Source organism: Antechinus flavipes, chromosome 4 (genome assembly GCF_016432865.1).
Source record: "Antechinus flavipes isolate AdamAnt ecotype Samford, QLD, Australia chromosome 4, AdamAnt_v2, whole genome shotgun sequence".
Taxonomy (NCBI): Eukaryota; Metazoa; Chordata; class Mammalia; order Dasyuromorphia; family Dasyuridae; genus Antechinus; species Antechinus flavipes.
This window is the reverse complement of record NC_067401.1, coordinates 20957770-20971153: the sequence shown is the minus strand read 5'-3', so window position 1 is coordinate 20971153 and position 13384 is coordinate 20957770. Positions and strand designations below refer to the sequence as shown.

At 38.3% G+C, this 13384-nt stretch overlaps 1 protein-coding gene across 5 annotated transcripts in view; it reads right to left on the bottom strand.

Annotated features, from left to right (window-relative positions):
- Positions 1-13384, bottom strand: part of AUTS2 (activator of transcription and developmental regulator AUTS2) — a 1092405-nt gene that overhangs the window by 605192 nt on the left and 473829 nt on the right. For all 5 annotated transcript variants that reach the window (XM_051992004.1, XM_051992007.1, XM_051992006.1 and 2 more), the window contains exon 4: positions 11440-11475. In XM_051992004.1, the coding sequence (XP_051847964.1) occupies positions 11440-11475 (36 nt within the window). The remainder of the gene's footprint in view (positions 1-11439; positions 11476-13384) is intronic.

Here is a 13384-nt window from a genome sequence, read left to right as displayed (position 1 = left end):
ATCAGCAAAATATTTTGTATAATGGAAGAGTTGGTGTTTATTGGAAAGGACCCATGTTAAACATGTATGTATGTATGATAATACATATTATATAAATAAGTATATAATGTGTGTGTATATATATATACATGCACATGTGTACACACAAATGTGCACGTGTATGCAAACACACACATACACACACGCCCCTAAATAAGCTTTTTGTGTGGAGACATATCCAGGGAGTAGCAGACAAAAATCTAGTCTTGGGAGTTGCAGGCCCCAACGAGGCTGCTTCTTGGCTATCTGACTCTGGGCAAGTCACTAAAGCATTAGGAGTTGGGATAAATTCTCTAAGACTAACCAGATGGAGATGTGCGCAGATTGAAGGAGTTCACCAAGGAAGAAATTCCAGGTATTAAGCAAAAACATGCAACCTTCCTCCAGGGGAGTTCATAGACCAAAGGCTAAGTAAGCTCTGGGGGAAAAGCCTGAAGTTCCCATTTGCCACTAGATGGCAGAAACATAATAAGTCATTGGATGAATGAATAATGGCACCAGAATGAGGAAAATACTCAAAAAGTAGGCAATATTGGATGGGTGAAGGGGTGAGACTCTGGGTGGCACAAAAAATTCACACATACACACACACACACACACACACACACACGAAGTATAGAACAAAATACATTTCTTTGTCCAAAATGGATGTCAAATTCCTGATTCTCCATGAAGCCTTTAGTGATCCTTCCAAATATTAGAACCCTTCCTCCAAACAAATTTTCACTGAGCTACTCTATATTTATTTGTATTTATCCTTCTTATATTATCATATATACTTATTTAGATACGTCTTGTTTCCCCATTCACTCATTCCCTTTGACTGCCAAATTACAACACAGGCTTCTTGAGAGTAGTGTTGTTTCATGCCCTGAACTATACATACTCAGGGCCTGGCAGCACACAGTGGGTGCTTAATAAATGGTTACGAACTGAGGCAAAGACATTCCAAGAGACCCAATTCTGCCCCTTTCCAGTTCTGCGAACCTGTGTGAGTTATTTAACTTTCTGACCTCTGGAGATAAGGACTGCAGTCCCTTAAGAGGGGTAGTGTGATGCAAGAGAGAGAATAGCTCCAAAGTGCTCCGAGTAGGGAGAAGGTCTCTGAAATGTCTTCCATCCTTACCTCTGTGGCCTATGGTAGCAGGTCTACGTTCACACTTAGTACTTAGGCAGGGACATGGTCCTCTCAGCCCTGATGAACAATCTACATGGGATATGGGAGAAAAATAAAATCGAGGATCTGAGTTCAAATTTGACTCAGTCACTTGACATTTTTTAGCTGTGTAACCCTGGGCATGTGACTTGATCCCTTGGTAGGCCCTCCCGCCTACCAAAAAGAAAAACAACAGAAAAAATACAAGAAACAAACAAACCTCAGACACTGGCTTAACTTGTCCTGTCTTCAGTTATCTCACATCAAAAATGAATGGGTAAATGATCCATTAGGAGCCTTTTTAGCTCTTGGAAGGAAAACTAAGGATACTCTGGACTCCAAATCAGTTCTCGGAGCTTTGAGACTCACTAATTCAAGAGGGTTTCACAGTCATCTGCTGGTCATAAATAGTCTTCGGAATTGACTCAGCAGAGCCCTAACGAACGCACAAAGTACGAGTCCTGCCTGCATCGGGGCCATTAACAGCTAGAAGGCTTGCTGTATTTCCAATGGCTCCTGGAAACCAAAGACCCCTACCTCACGTACCCCATTTAGACAGGAAACCCTGCAATTATCTGGCTCCACCACTCCATTCCCAATCTGCTGTTCCATTAAAGTTTATAAGCCCTAATAGACAGTCATCACCCTTGGCAATGCTCCTGCTCGCAAACGGCCGCCATCCCTGCCTGAGGATTTATGAGCAGTGAGTGTCTCTGTTGGGAGGGGGCACTTCATTTCTGCAGACTGGACAGGAGGAGGCTGGAGAGGGAGCCGAGGTGGATGGAAGGCATCCGTCCCCTCTCACAGGATAGTTAGTGGAGCTAATTACTGAGGGAAAATTGGAGATCATTCATTAGGCTGCTCAGCAAATTACGGTTTGTTAACAATGATTTATAGTGCCAAACGCTGGGTAACTAGGCTAGGCTTTTTCCAGTGCGGGCGAACAGGACATGACAGTCTATTAGCTGAGCCGATCGCAACAACTTGTCACCAGGGTGCTTTTGTTAAAGAGGCGATGTATTTCAAATGAGTAAACATTCTCACACGAAGCAGAAGGCCTCTTCTGCATGCTCTGGCCTTTGGAGCCAGTGACTCGCCATCAGTGAAGGACCTCTCCTCCAGCTGCCTTGGGGAGAACATGGTCTTGTGCTTTCCTCTGAAACGCTGGACTTCCAGTGCATTGGGAAGCATCTCACTCACTGTCTGGGCAGAAAATCCAGCGTCACTGCTTGGATGTCATCAGTGCGATCTAGCAGGCAGCTGGTGGGGTTTGACATCAGGAGAGCCAAAGTTCAAATGATCTATCTATCTACACAAATACATACACACACATATACATATATATTTATAAAATATATATGTATAAATGTATGTATGTGTATATATATATTTTATATATATAAATATGTGTGTGTGTATATACATATAGGTATGTATATATTGTATGTATATGTGTATATATGTGTGCGTAATTAGACCTTTGTCTAAAGTCATTGTCTTAGTTTTCTCCACTGTAAAAAAAAAAGTCAATTGGACTCAGTGACCACTAAGTCCCTTCTAGCTTTAAATATATGAAACACACATATTATAATATATCTGAGTATACATGTGTGTGTGTGTATATACATATAGGTATGTATATATTGTATGTATATGTGTATATATGTGTGCGTAATTAGACCTTTGACTAAAGTCATTGTCTTAGTTTTCTCCACTGTAAAGAAAAAGTCAATTGGACTCAGTGACCAAGTCCCTTCTAGCTTTAAATATATGAAACACACATATTATAATATATCTGAGTATACATGTGTATAATATATATATATGTATGTATGTATGTATAGACAGACAGGCTTTTATTTCCTTATCTTTAAAATGGGACTAATAATAGCAGATCCCTCCAGAGTTGTCAGATTCAGAGCTCCTGATTCTGAATTTAAAGTTCCTAATATATATAAAGCTTTGCAAACCTTAAAGCACTATATAGATCACAATTATTAATTAAAATGTTAGTCTCATATATTTAGAGCTAGAAGGGACTTAGTGGTCACTGACTCCGATCAACTTACTTTACAGAGGAGAAAACTAAGACAATGACTTAGAGAAAGGTCAGAGAATCCCAGCTCTGGACCTTAGAGGTCATTTACTTCACCTCCTTAAATTACCGGGGAAGAAAGGTAACCCGGGGCAATAAGCATCAGAGCCAGGAACTGAAACCAGGCTCTCTGACACTGGAGCTATTGTAGAGCGCGACAGTTATCCGAGTAACCCAAACAAAATCTGGACATAGGTTCTCCGACTCTGAAGGCGTCAAGCATCAGTTCTCCAATCTTCAAATGGTCTGGAACAAAGTGGGTCAGACCTGGAGTTTGTACCCCCAACCCCTCACACTGACTCACCAACATCAATGAAATGACTATGGATCTTCCTTATGGGGAATTATCAGACATTAAGAATACAGGACCCGGTCAGCTCAATGATCCAGAGTCCAAGCCCTTCACTTTTTGGAAGGGTAAATTGAGGCCCATTGAGGGCAACAGACTTCTCCAAACTCCCACAAGTAGAAAGGTTGCACGATTGGAGTTTGGGCTCAGAGCTTCTGATCTGGATTTGAGGTTCCTGTTCAAAAGATGTTCACACCAGGAAAGAAGCCCCTTTGAAATCGGATGGGCTACAATATTCTACCAGTGCCCTCGCTTTACAAGCTCTTCCTCAGTAGCAATAGCAGACCTCCAATACAAACCTTCAGGAACCAAGCCCAGAGCCAGGACCCAAGAGATAGAATAGATACAGCTCTTCATGGGAGCCAAGAATTCACCTCCATGGTGGCCAGCTTTAACTATGTTTACATGTATACAGACACACACGTACACACGCAATCATAATTTTAATTAGCCTTGAGGTACAAGTAAGAATTAAGTTCAGCAAGACCCAGGCCCATAGTCTGTCCTGTTATTTTTTTTTATCCTGGCCAAGTCTCTTTTACATTGAGAGCACCGGGAAACAAGATCTCTTAACAGAATAAGTTGTGGAGAGGGTGATGATATACATTGACAGACAGAATTTTCTAGCCAGGGAATTCACCATTCTAGTGAAAACAAAGATAGTCACTCTGTCTAGCCTCTCTGAATAAGGAGCCATTTAAACAGAGCTGATTCGCTAGTTTCCTGCTTACTCTCTTGACTGCTATTTGGTATGTATGTATGTATGTATGCATGTGACTGTCCTATTCCCTCTTTCCTTAACTTCTTTCTTGTTGCACAGTAACAGAGACATACTATATCAAGGCACAGCTTTTACCTTGTGATTGACAGTCTGCCATTTAAACCAACATGGGGCTTACTTCCCCATAAAGCAATTAAAGGAGCAAACAAAGAGATTCTACTAGAATAACAAAATGTTTGAAGAGCAAAGGGAGCTTGGAGATCCTGCAGGCAATCCTGTCATTTTTCTGGACTGGCCCATCATCCCCAAGTCAAATGGTGAGTGACCATGTGCATGTGAAAAGGGAATCAGCCAAATTCATCCCTAAATAATCTAATTAATTCCTCCTTTAACAAGTTAGAGGGTTTCTCTCTTTCTCTAAGTTAGGAGTCTAAAAGGCAAGGGAGACAAGACAGTAAAAGAGGATACTCAGTGATCAAGAGCTAGGCTGGGAAAGTTGGCCCAAAGAGCTTGGGCTTGGGGAGAGAGATTAATCAGGCTCGAAAGGTAGCCATTCCAGGTTGGTAAAAAGCTTTAAGTGCCAAAAAGAAGGGCTGATATTTCATCCCAGAGGTAATGAGGTGCCACTGGAGTTTATTGAGTTGCAGAGACGACATGGTCAGATCTATGCTTTGGGAAAATCATCTGGGCAGCTGTGCGCAAGACAGAGCGGCATAATGGAACTCTTACGTACAGTGTCCTGACTACCATTTGTACTTATCTGGAACTACTGCAGAATCGAGACATTGTTTTTCCAATTAAATTAAATTTGCCATTGTATGGTAACCTTTGTCTGTTTTATTGTTTTCCTCTTAAGGGCCCTTTTAAAAATGGTGGTTGAAGAACAGTTTTGGAACTTCTGAGTGAGTGCTGTGTTCCATGCAGTCTTTATGAAGGGAAGCAGTTTCCTTACCAGTAACTGGCACACTGGGTGTCCTTCTGAAGGGAGCTCTGGTTTTTGTCACTTGGTGTCCTGGAAAGGGCTTTAAAAAGCTAATTCACAGACCGAGAGCTAACAAGGGATTTGATGGTGGCCGTGAAATCCAACAGGTTCATTTTACAGAGAAGGAAACTGAGAACCTCTTCACAAAGGACCTACATGATTCAAACCCATGTCCAGTGACTCCAAGCTAATACGATACCATTGGACTGTAGTGTGCATACCTTAGTGCAATGGTTCTGGAAGCGGGGCAATCATGCACACAGGCACATGCTATTATTATTAGTCATTTTCTAGTTATGTCTAACTCTTCCTGATCCCATTTGGGGCTTTCTTGGCAAAGATCTTGGAGCAGTTTGCCATTCCCTTCTCCAGCTCAGCTTAGAGATCAGGAAACGGAGGTAAACAGGATTAAGTGACTTGCCCAGAGTCACACAAACTAAGAAGCATCTGAAGCAAAATTTGCACTTGAGACTTCCAGACTCCAAGCCTGGCAATTTATCTACTGTCCCACCTAGTGACTCTACACACTCTTAACAAAGTAAGTTATTTTGGTGACAGGGAAGATCAAAACATTTAGAATTGGACATGAATGTCAAAAGAACTATGGGCAAAATCTCAAAGAAAAATGTGAATTGGACTCTGCCCCCTCAAAAGAACTTCTAGAGTAGCTCAAAAGGAATTTTAAAAATTAATTAAGAAAGGTAAAAGAAAAATTCAGAAATGAGAGTAAAGCAAGAGAATACTTTTTGTAAAGAGCTTGATAAGCACAAAAAATAGAAAAATATTACAAAAATTCACTGAAAAAAACAATTCCTTAAAAAGTAGAATTAGCCAAATGGAAAGGAGGTTCACTGAAAATAATAATTCCTTAAAAATCAGAATTAAACAATGAGAAGCTAATGATTGCTTGAGACATCAAGAAACAATAAAACAAAACAAAAGAATGAAAAATAGAAGAAAATGTGAAATATCTCATTGGAAAAATAACTGACCTGGAAAATAGATCCAGGAGAAATAATTTTAAAATTATTGGACTACTTGAAAGTCATGATCAAAAAATGGCACTAGATATCACATTTCAAGAAATTATCAAGAAAAACTGACTTGACATTTTAGTACCAGACGGTAAAATGGAAACCAAAAGAATCCTTCAGTCACCTCCTGAAAGAAATACTACAATGAAAAACTACCAGGAATATTATAACCAAATTTCAGAGCTCTCAGATTAAGGAAAAGTATTGTAAATAGTTAAAGAAACAATTTAATTATCATGAAGTCACAGTCAAGATTACATAGGACTTAGAGGCTTCTAAATTAAAGAAGTGGAGTGCTTGGAATATAATTATACAAAAGGTAAAGAAACTAGGTTTATAACAAAGAACTACCACTCAGTAAAACTGAAAAAATATATTATTATTCAGGGAAATCGAGAACTTTAAGCATTTTTATGTAAAGACCAGAATTGAACATGTCATCTGATTTTTAACTTCAAAACTCAAGAAAAGCATAAAAATATAAACAGGAAAAATAAGGCTTAAGGGATTCAATAAAGCTAAACTTTACATTCCTAAATTAGAAGATGATACATTTAATGCTTAAGAACTTTATCAATTTTAAGGCAGTCAGAAGGAGGGTAGATAGAGGGCATGGGTGTGAGTTGATTTTGATGGAATAATTTTTAAAAATTAAGGGTGAGAAAGATTGCCCTGGAAGGAGACATTTATCTCATTTGAAGAGGTGCAAAAGACCTATTACAGTGGGGGAAAATGAGGAGGATATCACTTGAACCTTATTGTCACTGGAATTGCTCAAAGATGGAATAACACATACTATAAGGATAAGAAAAGGGAAAAGGATAAGAAAAAGGGAGATTAGAATTTAAGAGAGATCTTAAAAATCATCTAATTAGCTCTCTAATTTTATACATAAAGAAATTGTGGTCAGAGAAGTCCAAAGATCATCGATAATACAAAGCAAGAAGACATCTTAAAGGTCTTCAAATCTGACACACTAATTAGATCCTCAGACAGGTCAGACATCAATTGATATAAAGCGAAAAGGGGTCTCAAAGGTTATTGGGACTACCACATTAATTTTACATATAAGGAAACTTAAGTCCAGAAAGTAATAAAATCACAGATTTAGAAGTAAGATATCTTTGAAAGTATCTAGTCCAATCTACTGGTAACGAATCTGAGGCATGGAGCTAGAAAGTGATCTGAAGATAAGAAATAACAAAAAAAGGCAATAAGTGGTCTTAAAACTCAAAATTCAGCTTTCTTAGTACAAGACAAAAGCTGCTTAGTAGGGGCTCAATCATTCCATTATTTAAGGAATCCGCAATATTGTGTTTTTCATCAATTTCCAGGGGAGTTTCACTCAAAAGTTACTATAACCAAAAGTATCCAAATCGCTATTTTTCTATCCAATCTGGAATTTTACTACCTACACACACTGTAGAAACTCTAAAACCAGGAGAATAGTGTGAACATCACTTTGAATGTTCAAAACAAAAAGATACAGTTTAAATACATTTAACACAGTGAAGAAAATGTTCTCATTGCTTATAGCAGGAAAAAAAAGGAAAATCCTGGTTCATGTTCCAAATGCTAAGTATATGTGCCAACAAAATTAGGATATAGATTCTAACAAGCCTATAATTCCATTTATATTTAGAATATTGGCCTGAGTATGAATACGAGATGAATAAGGATATACCACATGTACATATTATTCCAACGCTTCTCAGACATGAAAAGTACTCTAAGTATTTTTCCCCCAATCCCTTCTTTATTTTGTCTAGTTTAAGAATTCATTCCAATATGCTTATGTAAACAGTGTTTTTAGCTGCTATTCTCATATCTTAATTTCAGTGCCAACCTGGTGCTTTTTCACATAATGGAAAAGTGATGGGCCAAAGCAGAGACCTTAGTGACACAAAACTAAAGAGAATTATCACCAGAATAATGAAAAGACACTCCACGCTCCCAATTTGTTTCCAATATGATATTTTAGAGAAAACATAAGGTGAGGAAAGAAAAAAAATCTGTGGTATTTCTGATTTCTAATGCCATTGGGTGGGTGGGGAGGTAGGAAGATCTACACGATTTTTATAAATTAGGTATTATAGTCAACACCTAATCTGGTTTTCCTAAATAACTGTGTAAAAAAGGTCTGGCTCAACTACAAGTGTGATATTCATCAGAGCAAAATAACTTCCAGTCTCCCTACCTATCAATACTTGGTAGAAAGGAGAAAGTTAAATAGAAATTCAAGTGGGAAAACGCTTTGGAAATGTTAACATACCGAAGAAGCAGCTGTAAGGGAAAAGAAGGTACCATCAACTCTCCGATGAGCAATAGACACTTTGAGGCTGACTCAGTAGGTAACAAAGGATCTGTCTCCGTCCAACATGACCAAAACAACTTAGCGTCACCTTGAGATTTGGGTTCAAACCTCTTTGGCGTACTCGGACTTACCTGGTCTTGAACCTTCTTAGTGGCCAGAAGCAAGGCTGAGAATAGAAATATTAAAAAACAGAGAACAAGAGAAACCTGGGAGCATCACATCGCTTCGAAACACAAAGCCGCTGTCGTTATCTCATCTTAGTTTCCAAACTGGAAGTCACTGGGGATGGACATGTGGACATGATCTCATGTGCCATTTCTCCAACCCAAGGTGAGTCTGAATGGAAACTCTTTAGGGAAACAAGATTTTGCAACAATGTCAATGGAAGGACACTGGCTCTTATGCTTTGATAATGCAATAATTATAGCAATTGGAAACACATGCTACTTGGATCATTGTGGGGCATTCTTCTCATGGTCTCAGACTACATGATACATCTGGTGTGTGTTTTCTCCATGTAAGTTAATAAAACTACAGGTTTTTTAAATAAGCAGGGTAATTCTAAAAACAACTTTTCCAACATAAAAAAGGGGGAAAGTCTTCGATATTCATCCAGCATCATGTAAGTGTAAAAAATGATTTTAGAAGCATAATCATGAAGGTGCTTTCCAAGTACTAATATATTATGAGAGAGGAGAGGCAAGGGAGAGGGGTAAGAGAGAGAATGGCGACGGAGAAAGAATGAAGAAGGAGGTAGGTGGGGCAAAGAGAAGATAATAGAGAGAGTGGGAAAGTGGGAGGAAAGAGACAGAGACAGAAACGGAGAGACAAAAAGAGAGAGAAACACACACACAAGAGAGACAAAGACGGGGGGGGACAGAGACAGAGAGAAATAGACAGAGAGAGAGATACACACATAAGAGAGATAGAGACAGAGAAGAAGAGAGAGAGATGGAGAGAGGAGGAAGAAAGAGACAGAAACAAGAGAAAGAGAAAGAAAGAGAGAGAGAAGAGAGAAGAGAGAAGAGAGAAGAGAGAAGAGAGAAGAGAGAAGAGAGAGAGAGAGAGAGAAACAGACAGAGGAAAGAAAGACAGAGAGAAACAGGGGAGAGAGAAAGAGAAGAGAGAGAGAGGAGAAGGGGAGAAGGGGAAGGAGGGAGGGAGAGAGAAAAAATGCATCTTTGGAAGTAAAGAAAAAGAGAAAACCATGCTCTGTAAACAATAATACTATCCAGAGATGATTCAGTTCTCTTAGATTAATCATACTGACATTAAAATTACCAGGACATTCACATCAGAAATAATCAAAGACTTAAATAGGTGCTTAAATATCACCCCCCCATGTGCTTGTGTCCCTGCAATGCACACGTGTGTACACACACACACACACACACACACACACACACACACACACACTGATGTTTTAAAGGCTCCATGAGGTTTTCCAATTTTTGGGACGGAGGAGGCACTATTGACACTCTCCAGATTTCTGTTTCAGCGGGCCAACCCACATCCAGCATGCTGTGAAAGGCTGGCAGATGGAACATCTTCTGTTAGCTCTGCTACTGAATCAGGAAACCCAATGGCTGCCTGATGAGCCTGCTTGTGGGCATGAATATTCAGCTCCCACCATCAGGAAGAGAGCTGAAGAAACACAGGAGCTGGCTGTACCTAACAGGTGCCCAAACAGCTTTAGCCTTCGCCTCCTCGTTGGATCGGGTTTGAGATTGGAGGGGGAAAGGCAAAAGAAATACAACTGAATCCTGAGCCTGTCTGTGTGTCTCTTTTCTTATTGATGGGTTTAGCAGGCCTCAGCAGGAAGAATGAGCATTTTCAAGCCTGAGAAAGCTCTGAGCAGACAGAGTCAGGATGATCCAAGCTCACTCCCCTGAAGAGTGACCCTGTTCCATCAGAGGCCTTAGTCCCATATCAAGAACTTCTCCATCTTATTTTGTGCTTCTTAGGAAAAGGTTTCACCAAATCCAAGGAAGACTAATTTGTGCTATGTAATAAATGATGGGATATTCTGAGACCTTTAGGATTATTTGAGCCCTCAATCTTTTAAGCACACATTTCCTCATTTCCCACCATCCTTTGCAGAATGTTAGGAAACAGTATCAACTCTGAATTAAAATAACTTGCCATGACTGGCTGAGAGGAGAAGGAAGGCCTGAAGGCCTTCGAAAACTATTCATACACAGGTTTCTCCACTCATCATTGCAAGTGGAATTGTTCTGTGCCCAAGGGTGTCAGACTTGGGGTATATTAAAACGAGAAGGGTCACTTTTATAGCAAATGAATCTAGCAAACATGCTTTCTGGACAACTCAACAAAACAGATTAGCTGATCTTCCAAATAAAATTAACAAATAAAATATTATATTTTTTTGAATGAAGGGATGGTCTGCCTATACTGAGCAACACTGGGGAGAATCATGGGAATCCATGCACCCATACTCCAAACTGGGCTCTTGCTTTCATGGCTACAAACCATTGGATGTAGAAAATCGGTAAATGGGGAATTCCACACCTGTAAATCTGACCTGAGATCACAAGAATAAACCCAATAACATGTCTATTTTTTTAAAAATCTTTAAAAAAAAAGAAATGAAAAATATAGTAGTCCACCATGCAGAGGTGTAGGGCAGGGGCTTTTTCCCCAGCCCCCTTACTCAATAAGCAGGAATTTGAGAAGTAAAGAAACATCAGTGAAAGTCACATTCATAAAAGAAAAGAAAAGAAACACTTACAAAGTAGCCGGTCCCCAAGCTGGAAGGAGCTGAACTCTGCAAGAAAGCAAAAGAAAAGGTGGGAAGTCAGTAATGGACCACTGTTGTTTCTGTCATCATTGGAAGCACTATCATTATAATTGTTAATACCCACCCGGTGTACCGCTGCTGCTGCTACAACTACTATTATTGTTATTCCAGTAGACACGGCTAACTACTACCACTACCACTATTACTACTACTACTACTACTACTACTACTACTACTACTACTACTACTACTACTACTACTACTACTACTATAATTACTATTATTGTTATTCCAGTGGACACAGCTAACTACTACTATTACCACTACTACTACTACTACTATAATTACTATTATTGTTATTCCAGTGGACACGGCTTACTACTACTACTACTACTACTATAATTACTATTATTGTTATTCCAGTGGACACAGCTAACTATTACCATTACCACCACCACCACTACTACTACTACTCCTACTCCTACTACTATTATTGTTATTCCAGTGGACACAGCTAACTACTACCATTACCACTATTACTACTACTACTACTACTACTACTACTACTACTACTACTACTACTACTACTACTACTACTTCTACTACTACTACTACTATAATTACTATTATTGTTATTCTGGTGGACACAGCTGCTGCTGCTACTACTAGTACTAGTACTACTACTATACTACAACTACAATTATTGTTATTCCAATCAACACAGCTAACTACTATTGCTCCTGCTGCTGCTACTCCAACTAAACTATAATTATTGTTATTGCAATGGACATAGCTAACTACTGCTGCTGCTAGTACTATTATTGTTAATACATTCCAATGGGGACAGATTATTACTACTATTACTTCTACTACTATTGCTACTACTACTACCACTACTACTATTACTACCACCACCACCACCTCACTGTTATTATTAATAAGTTCTAATCCACACAGCTTATTATTACTATTACTACCTATATCACCACTACAATTATTAACATGTTCTAATCCATACATCTTATTATTATTACTACTACCATTACCCATACCATTATCATTAATACATTCCAATTTACAAAGCTTATTATCGTTACTACCTATACAATTATTATTTATACATCCCAATGGACCCTCTATTTATGATTATGACTATGACTACAACTACCACTGTTATTATTATTAATTTCTAATCCACACTGCTTATTATTATTGCCAGTGCCATACTACTACTAGCATTATTGTTGATAAATTCCTATATACACAGTTTATTATTACTATTAATACCCATACTACCACCACCATCACCACTACTACTACAGTTTTTTCACAAGTTCTAATCTTCACACACTATTATTATTACTACTACTAACAATACTATTATTAGTTATACATTCATACCCACACAGATTATTATTACTATTACATATACTGTTATTATTAATATATTCCATTATACAGTTTTGTTATCATTATTAGTACTAATACATTCTAAGCCATACAGCTCATTATTATTACTATTGCTATCCATACTATCACCTTGACATTACTACTACAGTTATTATTAATAAGTTCTAATCCACACAATTTACTACTACTACTACTATTTCTACTACCACCACCACCACCCATACTATTAACATTAATTCATTCCAATTTACACAACATATTATTACTTCTACCCATACTGTTATTATTAATATATTCCAGTACATGTAGCTTATCATTATGACTACTATAATTACTAATACATTCTGATCCCCACAGCTCATTATTATTGTTACTGATACTGCTACCAATATTATTACTGGTAACATTCAAATTGACACCGTTTATTAGAATTATTATTATTACTTTCCATACTATTCTTCTTCTTCTCACATTTCCATCCACACAGCTCATTATTATTAATACTAGTACTATTGCTATGGTTATT